The following is a 19,214-nucleotide window of genomic DNA, read 5'->3' on the forward strand; positions in this document are numbered from 1 at the left end:
AGAAACCTTCTTGCAGACAAAGGACCACATATTTAGCTGTGGTCTAGAACACAATCACAGACAGGACCACACCAGCATGAAGGTCCCCAACTAGGTGTGCTTGTGTAGTCCCTGCTTTTATCCCTTGAAGCCTAGGTGGACCCACTGTTTCTCTGTTCTTATGTGGGCAGGGCTGAGGTCCCTCCCTGTAGCTCCTGCACCTCTGCATCAGGACTTGGGCTTTACAAAGCTGACCCCTCAAAAGCAAGACACTGCCCCTGATTTTGTAGGGCCAAGTTTTGCACAGGGGGTCTGTACTCTGTGGCCTCCTCAGGATGAAAACAGAGTGCTAAAAGACCTCATAACTTCTTGCTTTCAGTTAGCAAGTGATGCTGTCTGCAGTCACCAGGATTCTGCTCCTGTAACACACCAAAAATCACCCTGGCTTGATGCTTGTCGAGAAATACATGCATAATGAGAACAAAACTTTCACATTCCCCACGTCCCTAGTAAGATTAATGAAAAGAAGTCAAACAAGAGAAACAGTAACATGATGTTAGATTCCCTCAAAGAACTGATTTAGAAGTGGACTTGAAGTGACGTGAGAATTTTGTATATGTCGTAGTTACTGTCCTCTTTAATGCCAATGGATTTCTATGCTGCAAAGCAACTACCACATACACAAATTGTAATATGTGTGCAATTTAGAGGGTTTAAAATTAGGCCCAGTCATGAAAACTGTGAACTTTCTAAGAGGTAGCCCTATAAGCAGCCCCCTCAAAAAAAAAAAAATTAAAATAGTTAAATGCCTAAAATGAAGTCTGCTCATATGTTTTACAAGGGAGGGGTGTTAGAGATGAAAGTTACTACTATTTTTAATTTCCATCTCCAAAATATTTACCATACATATCTTTAGTCAGATTGGATGCTTTTGACACATACATCAAAATATTGACATTGTGATTCAATATAGTCATCAGTTTCACAGATTTTTCCACAAAGTATTCTTTAATTTCAGTGGAATGCCTGCTTTCCACTAGACAAATCTTTCCAATAGACACTTTCCAATAGACAAATCTATTGCCAGTTTATATTTTTACTATCTCCACTACACTGTTTAGAATAATCTCCTCTTCCAGCATAACTTTTGTCAGACACTTTTGCTTCTTCGCAACATTTTTTTCTCTTGAATTTGGGGGTATGGATGCTTTGGAATTCTCAACTGTTAATTTATTTATTCATTACTGTACAATACAAATAAGAATTCAATTTTCTCTGGTCTATCCTTCTAATCTTTCTCTTCCCTTGGAAAAAGCATACTCTTGATGTTTCTAGTCTAGTCTAGTTTCTTTTTATATGAAAACCAAAGCTAAAAGCACAGAATTAATTTCGATAGTCTATCCTATCATTTTGGTCTTTTTGCCTTAAAAACACACTTTTTTCTTGCTCATTGTGAAACTAGCAATTTTCTTATTGCTACTTATTCCTATGCCATTTATTACATCCTCTAATTTCAGTTATAGCTTCACACTTTCTCAGCTCTTCATCATACACTGACTTTCCGTGTATATTCTTGTTCATATTTCCAAAAATTACTTCCACTCTGACTGTAACTGTTCCCAAAGAGCAAGTTTTTGAGAGTTTCTTGCTGAATAGTTATGCTTTTCTCACACTGCCTTTTCCATAACTAAATCTAAAAGTTTTTCTCACTGTTCCTGTGAATTAACCCCTTTCATCCATCATTCTTGCATCTAAATTAGTTTTGATTACAAACTAGATTACCCCAATGGTACTGATTTGTTAGACATAGAATTGATTGTGATGTTTATGATTAAGGTTTACAAACACTTTGTAAGAACAAGCTTTCCATTGTTCTTGGTGGTCTGGATTGAAATCTTGTTTATGGATCACAAGCTTTAGCAAATAACAGTAAACAGACATAGTATTTGCAAAGTCAAGAATAAAGGAGTGAGAAGGTTACAGAATCAATACTGCTGAGACACCCCAATGTGATATTTTTATGTATCTGCGCTTTAATGAAATCTTTAATCTCAGGTTGCATGTTTTCACTGAGGAAACATCCCTGACTCAGTACTTTAGAATTTAATCCATTTTGCGCAAGGGATGCAGCTACTGCCTGCAAAAGAACTCATGATGTGAAATGAGGGGAACAGAAGGAGAACAAGTGGGTTTGGGAAGCAAGTATGGAAATAAGTGTGGTCAGAAACTGCAAGAACAGCAAGGTATGGAATTATCACTCAGAAATTAGAAGACAAGGGAGAAGAAAGATTTACAAGAGGAAGGACCAGGAGAAATAATCAGTAAATGAGAAGAAATGCCAGGATAAAGCACAGCAGGAAACTCTCAATGTCAGCCACTTAGTGCCACCAATGTCTAAGTCATTGCATTTAGAGATGAGGAATTGAATGAATAGACCACATTTCACAACTCTAATTCTGCTAAAGAGAGTACCACAGATATTGTATTGGCACACAGTGTTGTATCGAAAATAATACAAAGGACTTACACAACATAAAAAAATGGCTGGGGTCTGGAAAAAAAGCAAAGAATGGAATGCATAATGATGTTTTCATATACATTTTCATCTTTTACTACTGCTAGATAATATAAGACCAACATTTTCTTGTCCTGAATGCTTCCTTGTGTTATGTAGACACAGAGAAATCCTGCCTTTCAGAAAACATGTTTGCCTCACAGCTGCTGTTCTTCTGAGCACCTGCAATCCAGCAATTTTGAAATGCTGAAGTAGCAGTTCAGGGGAACAGACAATCAGGTTGTGTCACATCACAGAAACTAATGCAAATAAGGGTAACATAAAGCAAAACAGGATGACATCAACATTTATGCAAAGGAATAGTGTACAGTATATGCAAAAAAGGCAGGACATAAACAACACCATAATTCTGTGGTTTTGCTGTATGAGAAACACCTGTTTTCCCAGTTTGAAATTTTCTTAAAATGGATGCTTGCTTTATGATATCATGCAATATTTTCTTAAATGGTATGAAGGGAGGCTTGTATTTATAGGTCTGCTACACAGAGATGCTTCAACTGCACACCAGAGCAAGTGCATGTCCCAGAGTAGCTCCAGAGCAGCAGAAGCAGCATTATCAAATACCACTGAGCACACGCTGGTGATTAGGAGTGACTCGAGGCAACACTTTCCAAAGAAATGTCACTAGAAACAATTCTTTACTTTAAACTTACCAGTCTGTGCAGATCAGTGAGCTTTATAAAGAACTGTTAAACTTGATGCCCTGCCAATGTTTTGCTGCTTTCTTATTACCCACTGATTAAGTAAATAAATTGGCAGTATTCATCCTTTTTAAATTGCATGTTACTGAAGAATAATGAGATTCCTATCACCATTAGCCCTCAAAAAAATTCTTGCAAATAATGCAGAGCTTCTTTTAAATTTAGTGTCTTAATAAACTAAATGCTAGATGCTATGGAATTACATTTGGTGTTCTTTAGAATAAATGTTAATTAATATGTAAATTAGCAATTTAACCCTCTTTAAATTGGAAAAAACCCCATGGGACACCCAATTTCATAGCTCTTAATGATGGTCCAATGACTGTAGAATATTTCTTAAGCATTTCATTATATAAGGAATTACAGAAGTGTACTATCAGATTTTGGCATTTAAGACATAGGAATAACCAGAATGTCAGTTGGAGGAAGTGTTTTTCATTAATGCCTGTGTTATTGTTCTTTCCGTTCTTCTCAGATGGCACACTTTTTAATTACTAAAGTTCTAAAAGTAATTTTCCTAGCAGGAGGAATGATTGATGCAGTGTAATGGATGGCTTATTAAATTACAATTACAATTACTTATTAAAATAAGTAAGGAATTGTAAGGATTGTGGTTAAAAAAAAAAAAAAAAAAAAAAAAAGAAAGATGTTGCCAAACCACAGAAAAATACAAAATTACCCCTCAAAATATCATTTTAGATTTTAATTTTGTACAATAAATCCTCAGAGCATGAAAGAACACATTATTCTTCAATTATGTTTAGAGAAAAGGTGTAGTTAACATGGTGGAAACTTAGCATCTCTGGTTCAACTAATTCCCCATTGCTTCAAACTTTGCTCCCATTTAAAATACAGACAAAGGAAAAGATCCCAAAACTAAATTAAAACATCCTATTCTGACTGTTTTAACATGGTAATGATAACTGAAACCAAAAACAAGAAACTGAAACAAAAGATTTCCTGAAACATTCCATTCAAATTAAAAAAAAAAAAAAAATTTGACCAGGTCATACTTCTTTATCCTAGTGCACAAAAATGGCTATCAAAATCAACATATTCCTCTTTGATTCTGAGTTCTGAAATGCAAATACATGCAAAACATAGAATATTACATAATTGAGATAGTCGTGTAGAACCTAAATATTTATGTTTAGATTATTATTCCCTGTTAACCTTTAAACCAGAATGAAGTCATGCTTTTGTTATTTAATAAATAAGATAAATTATGTTTGGTGTTGCTGTCCTTTTAAAAATCTCTGTATTCAGTGATACAGAATGTTTCTACTTTTTAAATACTAGATATAAGAACAGTAGAAGCAGAATAAACATTATGTTTTCTATTTACCTCTATGCAAAATTACCATTCATATGACACTGCCTATTCACAATGAGCTGGCAAGAACTGGGCAAGACTGAAGGCAGATGGACATTCTATTTCCTGTGCCAGTTTCAGAAGACAGGCAAATATTACAGAATAGTGTGTATAGGCCACATATTTTGCACAATTGATTGGTGGTTTTGTGTTGAATCAGTAGATCTGGAATACCTGGTGTCGTTTTAAGGTCAGGGTCTACAGGATCTACAAATAATGAGGTGAAAGAGGCAAAGCACTGCCAGATGCTACAATTGGCTTTGGTGACATGTGTTCACAAGTACTTGAGTTCATATTTGTGGAATGACTTTTAGAATAAGGCATTATTCAACCAGATTAAGGACCCTGTTCCACAGGATATGGCACATCTGTGTGTATCTTACCTGAGGCAGTCCTGTGCCATAATCGGCTCTTTGGAAATACAGCAATTAACTGTCATAGCAAAATGTTAAACGTTCGCAGAATAATTACATTTATCTTGGCTTCTGCATAACTTTTGAACTAGCTGATAATTTTCCCTCACCTGAAAAAAATGATAATGCTTTTAATCCCATTGACATACACACACTATATCTGGCACTATAAACATCTGTCTAGAATCTGCATCTATTATAGTTCTGTTCATTTTTAAATGCTTGCACCTTCCAAGCAGTAATTAATATGCAAGAATGTAGCTGCACAATTGATTCCTGTGGAGCCTTAAGTCATACTTATCAGCTATGTGTGTGTTCAAGGAACCTTACAATGTGCCTTGTACAACTTTAAGAGTTATTCCTAGATGAAACAAGTATTTTAAAGCAAAATAGAAACATATCCCTGCATCACCAAGACAACAGTAAAAAGCGTGAGATTAGCAATTTATCATCCTTACTTAGTTAAATGCTTTAATTAACGTATTTTAATGTATCTCTAAGGGAAAAATTAAGGAGGTCACCCAGACTGATTATAACTTCATATCTTTTACAATTTTATAATAAATAGGCTTTATCAGAAGCCATGAAAAAGATGAGGGCTCTTTAAGCATCTTCTCAGATTAAATTTCAAGGGAATAAATAGAGAAATGTAGGTGACATGCATGTGAACAACAAAAAAACATATTCATGCAAGTGATGGGACAGTAAAAAAGATAAATTTCTTGGAAAACACCATATCAAAACCAAACCAAAAAAGCCTAAACTGATTTTTCAGGGAATGGTTTTAGAATGGAATGGTTACTTAGGAATGTGATAAAATCAAAACTATATTTCACCCAGAAGTTTTACATCATTTAGTTTCAATCAATTTGAAATGGTCCATAAAGTTTAGCATACTTTGCTTCAGCAGTGTTATCTTAGAAAAATACATTTCAAAATCTTGTAAGGTATGTAGTCATACTTTCATAATATTAATTATAACATAACCACACCTTTTGTTTGTAATTCTTGAGATACAGAAATTATGAAAATTGCAAATTTAAAACATTATGTTGCATTGCTGTTTAGATGCATTAACATCCAGCCATTTGATAATTTCATTTTTTATACAAATTTTCCAAATTTTATTCTCCTACTTGAATTAAAAAATAAAGAAATCCCAGACATCAAAGTTTTATGCAGAGCAGAAATTCTGGTCTTTTAACAAGTATATAAGTATAGAGGATTTGACAGACACCCCCTGGAACCCTGTGACATACTTATGCTTGTAGTTAGCATTTCTTGGCTTGTGTTCAGCTCTTAGCATGTTGATGGATTCCAAGTACTGCTTCCCTCAAAAGAGACACCTGAATACTTATGTTGAAAAGCCACATTCCACTGATGTGTGTTTACACTTTCCATTTAGGATCTGTGGTATTCAACGGGGTACTAAATCATTGCTGGCAGAAGAGAAACAACGTATGGCTTGTAGTTTGAATCTGCCCTGAATCTCCCATTTTAGCTCAGATTGTGTGAATATCAAATCATAATTAACTAAGAAACTATAAGATAAAGAAAGTAATATCCTGCTCAGGGTAAACCAATGCAGTTTAGTAAGGAGCATAGTCTCCCCAGGCAAGTGGTCACAGCACGAAGCCTGAGAGTTCAAGAAGTGTTTGGACATTGCTCTCAGGCACGGGGTGTGAGTCTTGGGGTGTCCTGTGCAGGGCCAGGACCTGGACCCAATCATACAGTTCAGAATGTTCTGGGATTCTGTGATAGTTACCAGCATCTGCATACAAAAATGTTGTCTAAAAGGTACAATGCAATTTTCACCCTTCAAAAGCCATCCAGAATATTCAGATTAATCTCATTTTTTCTTCAAAGCAATATTAATTCTTCTCGTCAGCTCATAATGACCATCTTTTCTCAGTTTTGTGCTACTTTATATAATCTGAGTTTGACTTACAACCAAACATTCAATTAATTTACATAATCTTGGCTCTCAATAACCTGTGTCACATTCTGATTTCCTTCCCATTTTGAAATTTAGAACATCATAATGTCCATTTTCTTGGTTAAAAAATGAAAAAAAAATTAGATCCCGGCTTTTAGTTTGAAAAAAATAAGAAATTGGAAGAGTACATATGTCAAGTCTTAGCCTAACACATCTAGACATGGAGTGCATCAGAACCATACAGCAATTATTATATAAATTTTGTTGTTTCTGGGAAATGAATAAATTTCTTTACTTATATAATTATTTTCATTGTTGCAGGAGGTCTGTCTTAAAGTGAAACCTATAATAAATGGAAAAACAATTAAGGGTTTTTTTCAGAAATTCAAATTATAATATTTAATCCAGCTGCCCTACTTTTCTTTGTCTCTAGAATAGTTTCCAGTATTAACTCACCTACTCTAAAGAATGTGAAACCACCATCACTCTATTGTTTCTGCCTTGGTGCATATTTTAAGAGGCTTGTTTTTCATTTCAGTACATATACTTTTTTGCAAGAAATAATCAAAATTCATGGGTGTAGAAGAGTATGGATTACTGGGATAAGAAACTATGGTATAAATAAAAGAGCAACTTCAAATTTTACAGGAATGAAAATTTCGTGGGAGGGAGTAGTAAAGCTTGCTTAAAAGGTCCTTTGTGTCAAGTGATAGGAAAGAATTTCAGAAGTGACGTAGTATTTCAGAAACAGTGAATGGTAGATTTTTAGACTATTAAACATGCTCATGTCTACATGAAAAATTAGATGTGTTCATAGCATCATTTGATGTAAGAGTGAATACAAACATACATAATCTGGAGCATGGCTAAGAGGATAACATTAAATGTTACCTCCCATTACTCCGGAACATATAAGTGGGTAAGAAAAGTACTGCAGGATTGCGTTTATAAAAGTACATCATGTTAATTTCTACCCTCTTTTCAGGGAGCAGTTTGTATAATAATGTTCAAAAAATTAAATTATGGCATTACAAATTAACTGTGTGAAGTTTCAGCTCAGTGACATGTTGCACACCAGTAAGTTCAAGCCACAAGTTGCAAATAAATAATATTTTAAGCACATGGCAATAAAAAGGGAGTTAGATAGGACCAAAAGATCTTTACTTTTATTAACTGGAGAATTAGGGCATTCACTCTTCACAGTTTGGTCACCTTTTCCCATGACACACTGAATTTGCTTAAGCAAAACCTTATTGCTCTTGTTATTTCAGAAGGAAATGCTATTTAACTGGGAAAAGAGATGGATAAACCAAGTAGAGGGAAGAAAGGACACTAACACTCTCATCAAAGGAGAGAACACAAGTAATGTAGAGAAAGATTGGAAAATAGCTAAACAAACTATAAAATATAATGAAAATAACCTTTTTAAAAAGCAGTACAACGTACTGAGATGTGTTCTCATAAGATTGTCTCTGATTCAAGGCTAAGCCAAGCTCTTGAATTATTATCCCTAAAAAAAACCAAAAACGAAAACAAAAGCCCCCAACATCTGTTCATCTCTTTCTGCAAATAAACCAGAGACTGGAACATAAACTGCTACTCCAATCCTATGGATGAAGAAATTAAAATTAACAGATCTTCCATCTGAATGTTCTGCCTCTTTGGGTCTCACTTATGACAAGAATAGCACAAATACACTTCGTCCATACTATAGGTTCTCTAAAAATAATAACATATGCATTACAGCTGGTCTTCAATCTATATATTATTAGCATTATGATAATCAACACAGACGGAAATAAAGAGATAAAAATTTATTCAGCAAATGCAAATAAAATATCTGCATATATCTGTTTAAATAACAAACTGTAACATACACTTATATCTTTTAGGTACTTAGTTTCATAAAGGTGAATGAGCTTATAAAATGGGCTGGGAGGAAAAAATCAAACAGAAAGATGTGAGTGAGAACAAAGAAATTTCAAAGTGCACTTGGCAGATGGTTTAAGAACCCAAATCCCAAAACAGAAAAAGACCAAACAGGTTATAAAGAGCTAATCTCATTTAGAAGGAAAGTCAATTCTCTCTGTCTTAAATTTATAATAAAGGAGAGAAAGGAAAAATGGATGGTAAATACTATAAATCACAAGTGTAGAAATTGGAAAAGAAGTGATGGAGGAAGTAAAAAGGGCAAAAGAAAAATCTGTATTCATCAGAGGTGAGGGAAAAAAAAGTTTCTGAAGATTTATTGAGAACATAAAGTATCTTCTGGTCCAAACTGAAATTATTTACTTGTTAGCAGTGACATAAAAAAACCTATTCAATACAGATTTCTGTTCTATACTTGGAGGAAAACTAGGTGCCTTAGCATGATGTTTAGGATGATTTTGAAGTACCACTCAATCAGTACTTAAGAAGGACCTTAAATAACATATTCTAGAAATAAATATTTTTGTCTCAGCTTGTTCAGGCCATAAACTCATAATTAATGTTGATTTTAAATTAGTCTCAGAGCACTAGAAGAAAAAACATTAAGCTAGTTGATGCCATGGTAGGATTTAAAAAGTATAAATAAGAAAATCTGTCATTCTGACATAAGTGCCAGGGAAAATACTGGCATGACTGATACAGGTCTTCAAAAAATGTTGAAGAATTATAATGTCATTCATTTAATTTATTATGGATTACATAAATTAGCTCTTGTCAAAGTCACTTAAATTCTTCAATTTGTCTGGATGTCTCCTGTTCTCTGTTAGTGAAAAGTTTTGATTGGGTGATTACAAAATTCCTTTGTGGTCTTTTCTGATTGAGCAAAACTGCAAGGAAATGTCATGTATTAAAGCTCCTTTATTTTGAGCAGGCATTTTTTTGTTATAGAATTGCTGTTAGATTTCTGGTTACCTTTAACCATCCTACTCCAGAAGAGCTCAGTCTAATTTGAGCAAATACAAGAGAAATAATATTTTAGTTTAGACTGATTAAAAAAAAAATCCACAAAGCCACAATCTAAAATATTTTCTATAGATAGCTATTAAAAAAAATAATATGTTATTTCCTTCATATATTTGATGAGGCTTCTGCTTGAACTTCCTCCAGCATCTTTCACACACATTTGCCCAGTTGGTAATTTTTCATCTAAAGTTCAGTGACTGTTGACTATTAGCAAGGTTCCATTTATGTGAAGTACAGATTAAAATATCTCTTTTTAGTGATGTACTTCTTCTCTTGTAGAGCACTTTAAAGTCACTGTGCAGTGGCTGAGTCAACTTTGCTCTATGTAAAATATGAACATAGCCCAATAATTTGGAGGAGGTTTATCCTTTATGCTCTTTTGTTGTCCCCTCAGCCTATCCTAGTTATTAAGAATCAAACTGTTATACAACTAAACCAAATTTAATTCAGGTGTCTGGCATTTTTTTCCAATGCTTTTTCAAATAGCTAGGGGTGATAATTATATATATATATAAGATATATATATATACATATAAATGTTGATTTAGTCTGCCCCCTGTTTTTTCTGGAATTCACTCCATCTCTCTATGCCTTCATTTATTTATTTTATTTGTAAAATGATATCATGGTAAAGATGAAGTTTCATAAGAAATCTGAGATCTGTCTATGAAAAGTGTTATTTAAAATCTATGTATAGACATTTCTACTGTCATTTTCGTTACTCTGAAAGCATTCTGACCACACTGAAGAAAGTTTGAGGCCAGGTTTTGGACTCACCTGTAGAATCTTGGGATAGTTTAGACTCTCTTTTCATTAAAATGTAGGTGGTTTTGTATTCTGCTTGCCATACACAAAATTTTTCTTGCCACAAAGAAAAACAAAGTGGTGGAAAGTCTTAAATATTTTTAAAATAGGATTAGAGTAAGTACTGAAATTTTTGAAGGGAGCTAGTCTAGCACAGGATCTGTAATGCCAGTTTCTATTCTTTTAGCTGCTTAAAGGAGAAGGAGAAATATATATATAAAAATCTTATATATAAGATGATGACTTTGATCTAAGAAAGGCCCAAATACCCTGACAAGTGAGGTAATATATGAAGGGAAGATACAGACTCTGCCCTGAGATTTTCATCATTCAAATGTGTTGATTTTTCTGGATAAATTGCTCTGTATTCCAAAGTGACATCAAATGCATCTAATCAAAATCCATAGCATGCAGCCAGCCTGGTGGAGCCTATGACAATATGTTTGCTGGAACTGATAGGAACAGGAGTGCTCAATAGCTCAGGCTTCCACAGGAGTGAGTTGCTGGCACAAGGTGCATGTTCTGTCCTCTTGCCTATGGAAACAGCCTCCAAACGAATCTGTTTCAACTTTGTTTGGGGGATTCTTATGAGAAACAAAATTGGATCTTTTAAATTGGAAAGTATGCACAAATGGATACTTTCATACAGCAATAGATGAAATCAGTTTAATGAGCAGGAATATTTGCCAGTCTGGCTAAACAGTAAGAGTTTCTCTGAAAACATGAAAAAAAGCCCTCCAAAGGGCCATCTGTAATTTATCCTTCAGGTTAGAACCATGATCATCATCTCATTCATTGATAGATGGATTCTTTAGGACATGTCTGAAGACTAAGTTTCCTTCCCTCCTGCTATCATCTCATTCCCTAATCCAATCAGACCAGAAATATTGTCTTTTTGTCTTCTCATTCACTACCACAGCCAGTATTAAATCAGTTACAGCTGACTATAATATAAAATACTCTAACCAATAATTACTTGCACACATTTCTAAGAGATCTGTAGCTATTTATGGGTAAAACAAATGAAAATTTATCAGCTGGTTTATCAGCTTCATCTCTCATTGTTAATTCCTGTATATAATAGCTTTTCCAATTTATTTTTACCTTACCATATTAAAGGGAAATTTCTTCATTGCTCTTTCCTCACTTTCACTCAGCAAGTTAACACTGTAAGATTTACATACGAAGTTTGTGTTCTCTAGTGACTATCATTCTCATTTGATGGTTTGCAGTGTGAAATAATTTTACAAATAATGCATTTGGTTCCAATATTAGGGTTACAGGCAAGAGAACAATTACTGAAATTAACATTCCTTTTTTCCTCAATTAACCCTTATATGGTGAATTTGGTTAGAACTTAATTAAGGAGCCTTTTTGCTGTGCGGAAATAAATCTTTAAAGCAAATCAGGCTCTGAAACACATTAGTTCAAGGACTTCAATTCAAAGAAGGCTCTCTAAATACAACAGAAGAAATATACTTAATATGTTATATATATTTTTACCTGGGGCTGAAATGCAAAATGAGTAGTTTGGAGGGTACATTGTGAATGACATTCCAGAAGAAAAATATTCTAAATGTAATGGGAAAAAAAAATTAAATTTTTACTAAAATGACATTTTCTAGCTTAATACATAGAAAATTACTTTTTTCTCAAAGATACCTTCTATTTGCATCCATGCAGTTACACTAATTGAAGAAGAAAACTATTTGCTACTCAGTATGGTTGCAACAACAGCTCTTCCCAGAATCTGAAGCAGTTACCCCTGAGAACCCCGGTGAAATCTATAAAATGGCATAGACCCTGGCAGAATGCTCAGGAGAAGTAATAGTGTCTCCCAGTACCATACTCCTGTGGTCCTCAAATTGACACACTTGGCAGTAAAGAATGAGGCAAAGCAGTTGTTGAGTAGCTCAAATTTCTTCTCATTTGTTACCAGTCCACCACTCTCGTTTACTTATTTTATTTGGCAGTGTATATTCTTTAACTTTCATTTTTTGGCTGACATTCCTGCTCTTCCTATTATTCTTTCCATTCTCTGCCAAGATCAGCTCCAGCTGCACTTTGGCCTTCCAGACCAATCCTTACACAACTGAGCAGCACCACTGTTCTCTTCCCAGGATATCTGTCCCTGATTTCACTACCTTTCTGTTTCCTTATTGCCTCTTCATTTGACCAGCAGGTCTTGATTCAGCCATGCCATTCTCCTTTCCTCTTAAACCAAATGATTGGTGCAACTTCCTTAAAGATCTGCCAGCTTGGTTCTGCTCCCTTGTCCCAGAGGGCAGTTTCTCACGTGAGCCTATTGACTAAACCCTTGATTCCTCTCACCATGTTGCAGTGATGGCAATTAGGTCCCAACTTTCTAGCAGAGAAGTGGGATCCAGCTCCCCCAGTTTGCTGCCCATGCTGTGTGCTCTGATGTAAAAGGCACCTTAGCTGGGAGGTCAGCAGTGTTTCCTTCATAAAGTAGCACTCTGTAGAAATTAAGATAGGCACCTTTAATTACCTCTGTGCACAAAGAAAATAAAGAGATACTTTTGCATTTCACTTTATCCCTTTTGTTTTAGACAGCTTCTTTTAGAACAGGTGATTAGGTCTCCAAAGTGCTTATTTCTTTCCAGTGGTTGTGAAGAAAGGCATCTGAAGTTGATCAGAAGAATAGAAATCCAGGTAAACATTTACCTGCACAGGGAAAAATAGAAATCAGGATCATAACTCTGGATAGAAAGCAAACTCAGTACTGCAAACACAGCCAGCAGTGAGTATTCTTCAGGTGCTTGCAGGTCAGTGCAAAGCAAGTACTGGCCCAAATAAAGTGACAATTTAAAAAAAGAACAAAACCCTCCAGACATCAAGAATGAGAAGAAATTGCTAAATTACAAATATTTGACCACTGTTACTTGATGTCCAGCAAAAGTAGGTACTGAAGATGCAGCTCATTTAAATCTTTTGGTGATTCATAGGAAGAAAAGCATAGATTCAACAGTTTTTGACTGAGTCTTAGACAGAAGAGCTAATGGGACTCAGACCAATTCTACAAGTAAATCTTTCCATGACAATGTACATTATTTTGTAGTCTTCTCATACTCTCTGTGGGTGGTTATAAAAAAGGGGATGATTTACTTTTAGATATGGAAATGTCCAAACACATGTGTACAAAAAATTTAGAAAGAATAGAACATGAGTTTAAAAGTGCAATATAATTGCATGACAACTATATTTGTAGCAGGCAGAACACAAGGAAGCTATTAAATAAATCATATTTTATTATACATGCCTGTATTTGGATGCCCAGTTAAGTACCTAATTATTGTGAAAAATGCAATTGCTGTGTAAAGCAATGTTAATTTTCAAGCACGCCTGCTGAACTTGGGGTTGTCATTCAGATACCTGCTCAGTTGCATGCTCTTGTACCCCACCTGCAGAAAATATCTGTGTGCTTGTCAGGAGTCTGGCACAGATTATTAGTGAAGAAAACCAGGGCTTTGCAGGCAGTCCCATGATCTATCCAATATAGCTGACAAATTTCATTATGACTCCTAACTAGAGCTTTGGCAGTGCAGCTTTGTTTAGTTTTGCTGAGGGGATGTGCAGGGGGAGCACTTTCTCTCCTCAGACTGTAGAGCTTTTGATTTCTTGGATTTCATCTCCAGTTGATGAGTTCTCTGCCATGCTTACCTACATTTCTTTTTCTTTACTTCTCTGACACATGCTGCATGCCATTAGAGAGCAAAAAATACTGCTGGAACTCCTATTCTTAGTTTTGGTCCATTTGCTTTTTTGATTATCATCCTAACTGTCAAAGAAATGAAATGGCATTGCTTCTCAGTACTGTGCTCCACAGTTCTCAGTTTCACAGTGCTCTTTGTTTCCTTGACAGGTAGAAACTGTTTCTGTTTTTCCTCATGAATGCCTTATGTGTAATACCGAACAACTCCCTGACAGCTTAAACATAGCAAGGCACCCTAAAGGGCATTTCTCAAATGTGTTTCTTTGCCCTTTCTTCACATTGGACATGTTAATAAGGCACAAGACTACCTATGTTTTTCTGTGGAGAATGGGATCTTTACAGCTTAAATATCTCTACACTCATGTAAATATTACCTAGGTGACAGAACATTTGGATTTCTTCTGGGAAGATTCTCTGAGTTATTTTTTCAGTTTTGGCTTTAATATATTATTTTAAAAGTTTCTTTCTTGAACCAAAAGTAACATTGTCTTACATATTCATCCATTTGACTGTAAATTGCAGATAATGAGGTTGAGGGAATAGAGTGCTATGTGACTGGCCTGGTAAGGGGCAGATGAATAGTGAGAGAGGGCACATAAAGGGACAGGTAAGAGCTAAACATATGGTGGAGTGACCATTTCTTTCCAAGAAGGTGAAGCCTAAGAGCTTTAAAGAGGACTTTGCAGCTGTCCTGTTTCGGAGTCTAGTTAAAGGAAGCGCTAGATGTTTGGGCTGCTAAAAACTTTATGGAGAAACATGCAAACTTGACAGACTGTAGATAGTTCTGATGAAATGGTTAAACCTCCATCAGAGACTAGGCAGCAGGATTATCCTTGCTGGTTGGTGGTGCACCAGTTCCTTGACCAGCTTCCTGGCTTCCTTGCTCTTATCCAACAGGGTCTGTGTCTGTGCAAAACCATCGGGGTGGCTGAAAGCCAGAGACCCATCTTAAGCTCCCTGAGCAGATGATTTGTGGACAAACCAGCTCTCCCTGTCTCCAGATCAGTGTTCAAAGGCATATGTCTTGGGATCCAAAAGACTGAGAGCAAAAAAACTTCTGCTCTTAGTCTCCCAGCACTTATTTTTCTCTCACAGATGTTATCTGACTTTCTAAAAAATCCCATATTTGAAGGACAGCTGATGTGACAGTGGTGAGAGATGCTCACTACAGCTTTCCAGCACTCTTCATAGAAAGAAATCACAGACTTTGTATGGCCTGTTTCCACCAAGTGTTCTTCTCTGCCTCTCTGTCATATCATGTCATTGCCACTTACTGGATTCTTGCATCTTAGGTGGACAAAAAAGAAGCTGTCATCTCTTCAGATGGTGATTTTCACCCATTTGTTTTATCATAATCTATTGGCAAAAGCTAGACCTCTCTCCAGAAAGCAGTTCTCTTGTGCATTTATAATTTTCTTGATCTCTACAAGTTGAGGACTCTTTGCCTCCAGCCCTGTTTCTCAGAAGCAGGTTTTATATTGGCCAGTACAGCTCTGTGCTATGGCTAGACTGCTCCCCATACCTGAGCTGCAGAAAGCAGTATTTGCTATTACAGTGCTTGGTCAGCCTTCAGTTTATCCTACTGATACATATTGATCTTTTGGGCCTGCTGTAGCCAAACAACAGCAGTGATTGGGATGTTGATCTTTAGGTGCTGATGGACAGTCAAGTAGGTATAGATGCTGAAAGACGAGCAGCAGTTTAAAAATGACTGTGATGTCCAAACCTTTCTTCAAATTTACTTTGCAAAAAAAAAAAAAAAAAAAAAAAAAAAAAAAAAAAAAAAAAAGCGCCATGAAAAATTTAGCATTTCATGGTGTTGTTTCAGTAGTTCTAAATTGTAGAGATGAGCGCAGCCACCTCTGGACCAAGGGGCAAGTGAATGCAGCAGTTTAGTTTCCGTTCTGGTCCTCAAGGCTTCCAGTCTGAGCATCTGGCCGAATACATCTGAGCTCCCTCTCAGCTTGTAAACATTTTTCCTCAAACACTAGAAAAGTGGGGAAGGAGGAAGGCATTTCTGCCATGGAGTATGGAAGCATGGATCTGAACCGGGGAGTTGTAAGGTTAGACATGACTAGCTGACTCCTAGAGAGCAGAGTGAACTCAGAGACAACTGTTTTTGCAGAGGATGCTGTTGAGACTTTCTAGTTTATGTCTTCTCCTTTGTTATCCTTATGTTTTTGGCAGTGCAAAATTAGGAAATAAAAAATTGTAATAAAGGCAAAGAAATTTGCTCTCTCCAACAGCAATTACCTAATTTATAGATGTGTGAGGAGATTAAAAAGTTGTAAAAATAACTACAAAAGAGTTTCCCGATCAAATATTTCAGACAGTGGTCCTCTCCTTTGAGAAAATAATGCCGCTTTAAGAAGGAACAAAACCAATAGATAAGTCCCCACAAATCTGTGTATACATGAGCAAGTAGTGAACTATAAAATGTACAGCACATAGGAGCTCAGAGTTATTCCAATATGTGTCTGTGGATTACATTTCAACAGGATGAATTAAATAGAAAATGATGACTTCATTAAATGGATTCTAGTTTTGTGTCTGTATTTGCACACAACAGAACATTTATGTATTCATAAGAAACCAAAAAAGGTATCATTCACATGTAGGCATTTATCAGATAAATAGCAGAGGGCAAATGATGCTGTTTTGTTAAGCAAGAATAACATTTTCAGTATCTTCTCACTATTATAGCATTTAAGTGTACTTTTAGTCTCCATTTACATAATAACTTCATGAAAAGTAAATAAATTGAGTGAGAGGAACTGTATCTGCTGTGTACATCTCTAATCCCTTCTGTTTATATTGTTTTCACACAGAGATTGAAAGATTTAAAACAAAGGGAATTTGCTCGAAATGTGGCCTCAAAGTCATGGAAAGATGAGAAGAAACAGGAAAAGGCACTCAAGCGACTCCACCAGCTTGCAGAGTTACGGAAGCAGTCAGAATGGCAAGTTTTTAAAAGTCATATGAGCTTTTAATGATCTCTTTCCTCCCTTCCAGAAGAAATTGTAATATTTTTACTCCTACACAATGTAATGTACAGAGACTATGTGTACTGTAACCTGTTTTCAGGTATCTTCAACTGCAAATGGTCCTGCTCTGCAAACCATACATTGAAAACCTCTGATGTAATTACATACTGTTTGAAAGTTTGTCATTTTGTCTCCTGTAATTATTGTCATGTCTTCTAAACAGAATGTTTTGAAGACACTTTTATAATATCACCATTTTATCCAAACTAATCTGAAGAGATTAATATGGCTGTCTCAACATTTGATCGTAACTAAATGGGAGAGGATAAACCTTTTGTAATAATTTTGACTACCTTTAGTGTACTGGGATATTTCTTCAGTTTCTCTGTAGGATCATTTGAACGAAAAACAAGTAATTAACTGAATTAAGTTGGTCTAATGCTGTTAGGTCTATTGATTAGTATCAAGACAGAGGACAAAGATTGCAGTAGCAAACCTTTAAATTTAAGAAATCTCCTTCGTTTAATGATGCCAAATGCTTCAGTAGAATAGATTGCCATCAGACCCATAGTTTATATTAATCTATGACCACAATGAGTTAATCAGATAGATAAACTGGCATTGTTTTAAATTCGTCTGAAGACTACTGTACCCTGGAAATAATAGCATTCAGAGTTTATTACAAACTCATTTTGGCCCATGTAATTGCTTTTGAGCAATCGGCTGACATAAAAGAGTTTAGTGCTAATATATCACTTTTATGATTACGACTCCATTTTCATACAAATCCGCTGAAACAAATGTAACTGCCTGTGGGAAGCTTCCTTTATGCCCACGCACTTGAAGAACCAGCCTCAGATAGACTGATAATGTTGGTGATAACAGGAAAGCCAGAACGAATCTGGGAGGGAAAGAACAGGTTTGCTTTTAGAAAGAGCCAGGGGTCTCTAATATTTTGCATAGAGTGTGGAAAGAAAGAGCTTGCTATTCCTCCCTGTAATCATGAATAGGCTCAGGGGAGGCTGAGTGCCAGGATTTTGGTGGAGGGGTAGCATTCCCAAATGCTCAGGAAAGACAGAAGGTCAGCCCTTGTAAGCAGAAGTCTACACACATAAAATTGGTACCATCCCTGAGTACTGTCTCTCAGGTTCAAACACAGTTTCTTACAACAAGCTAATTCAATCTGACAACAAAATTATTGTTAATATTGTGCACAGAAAAAATTTATTTTGCTCTTCTCGGAAGACTTTGAAAAGGATTTCTTTATATGACTTCTCCATGAGATACTTTGTTCTTAACATACAAATAGGGCTTAATTTGTATCTTCTGATGCTGAATTTCTGACAAATGCAAATATATTCTCTGAAATGTGCACATTGTCTCATATTATGAGTTGACCCTACTCCAGGGAGTCTTTCTGTCTTTCCCCTTGTTGAAGATTAATGTATTTTTATAGCATTTATAAAACATGATTGCCAATTATAGATAGCTTATATGCAGATCTAACAGTTTTAACTATTTACATTTAATTAATTTTTTGAATTTTTTATCAAACTCTTTATTTAATCTGTTTCCAGTTTTTTTCTTGTTAGTGTACTGTAGTACCACATTGATAGCAAATGTAGATAATTAGTATAATGAAATGTGTGTTTAAAATATATAGTCGAAAGACACTGTTATGGTGGCTATATACGTCACATCTTTAATGGAAAATGGCAACAGTCCTTTCAGTCTCAGTTAATTATCTGCTTCAAGAAATCCGTGG

The 19,214-nt window shown here is 35.5% G+C and overlaps 1 protein-coding gene across 1 annotated transcript in view; it reads left to right on the forward strand.

Moving 5' to 3' along the window:
• The window catches only part of ZNF804B (zinc finger protein 804B), a 221,808-nt gene that overhangs the window by 198,126 nt on the left and 4,468 nt on the right, over nucleotides 1-19,214 (forward strand). The window contains exon 3 of the mRNA XM_066323772.1: nucleotides 17,294-17,424. Within this exon, the coding sequence (XP_066179869.1) occupies nucleotides 17,294-17,424 (131 nt within the window). The remainder of the gene's footprint in view (nucleotides 1-17,293; nucleotides 17,425-19,214) is intronic.

Source organism: Sylvia atricapilla, chromosome 1, assembly GCF_009819655.1.
Source record: "Sylvia atricapilla isolate bSylAtr1 chromosome 1, bSylAtr1.pri, whole genome shotgun sequence".
NCBI lineage: Eukaryota > Metazoa > Chordata > Aves > Passeriformes > Sylviidae > Sylvia > Sylvia atricapilla.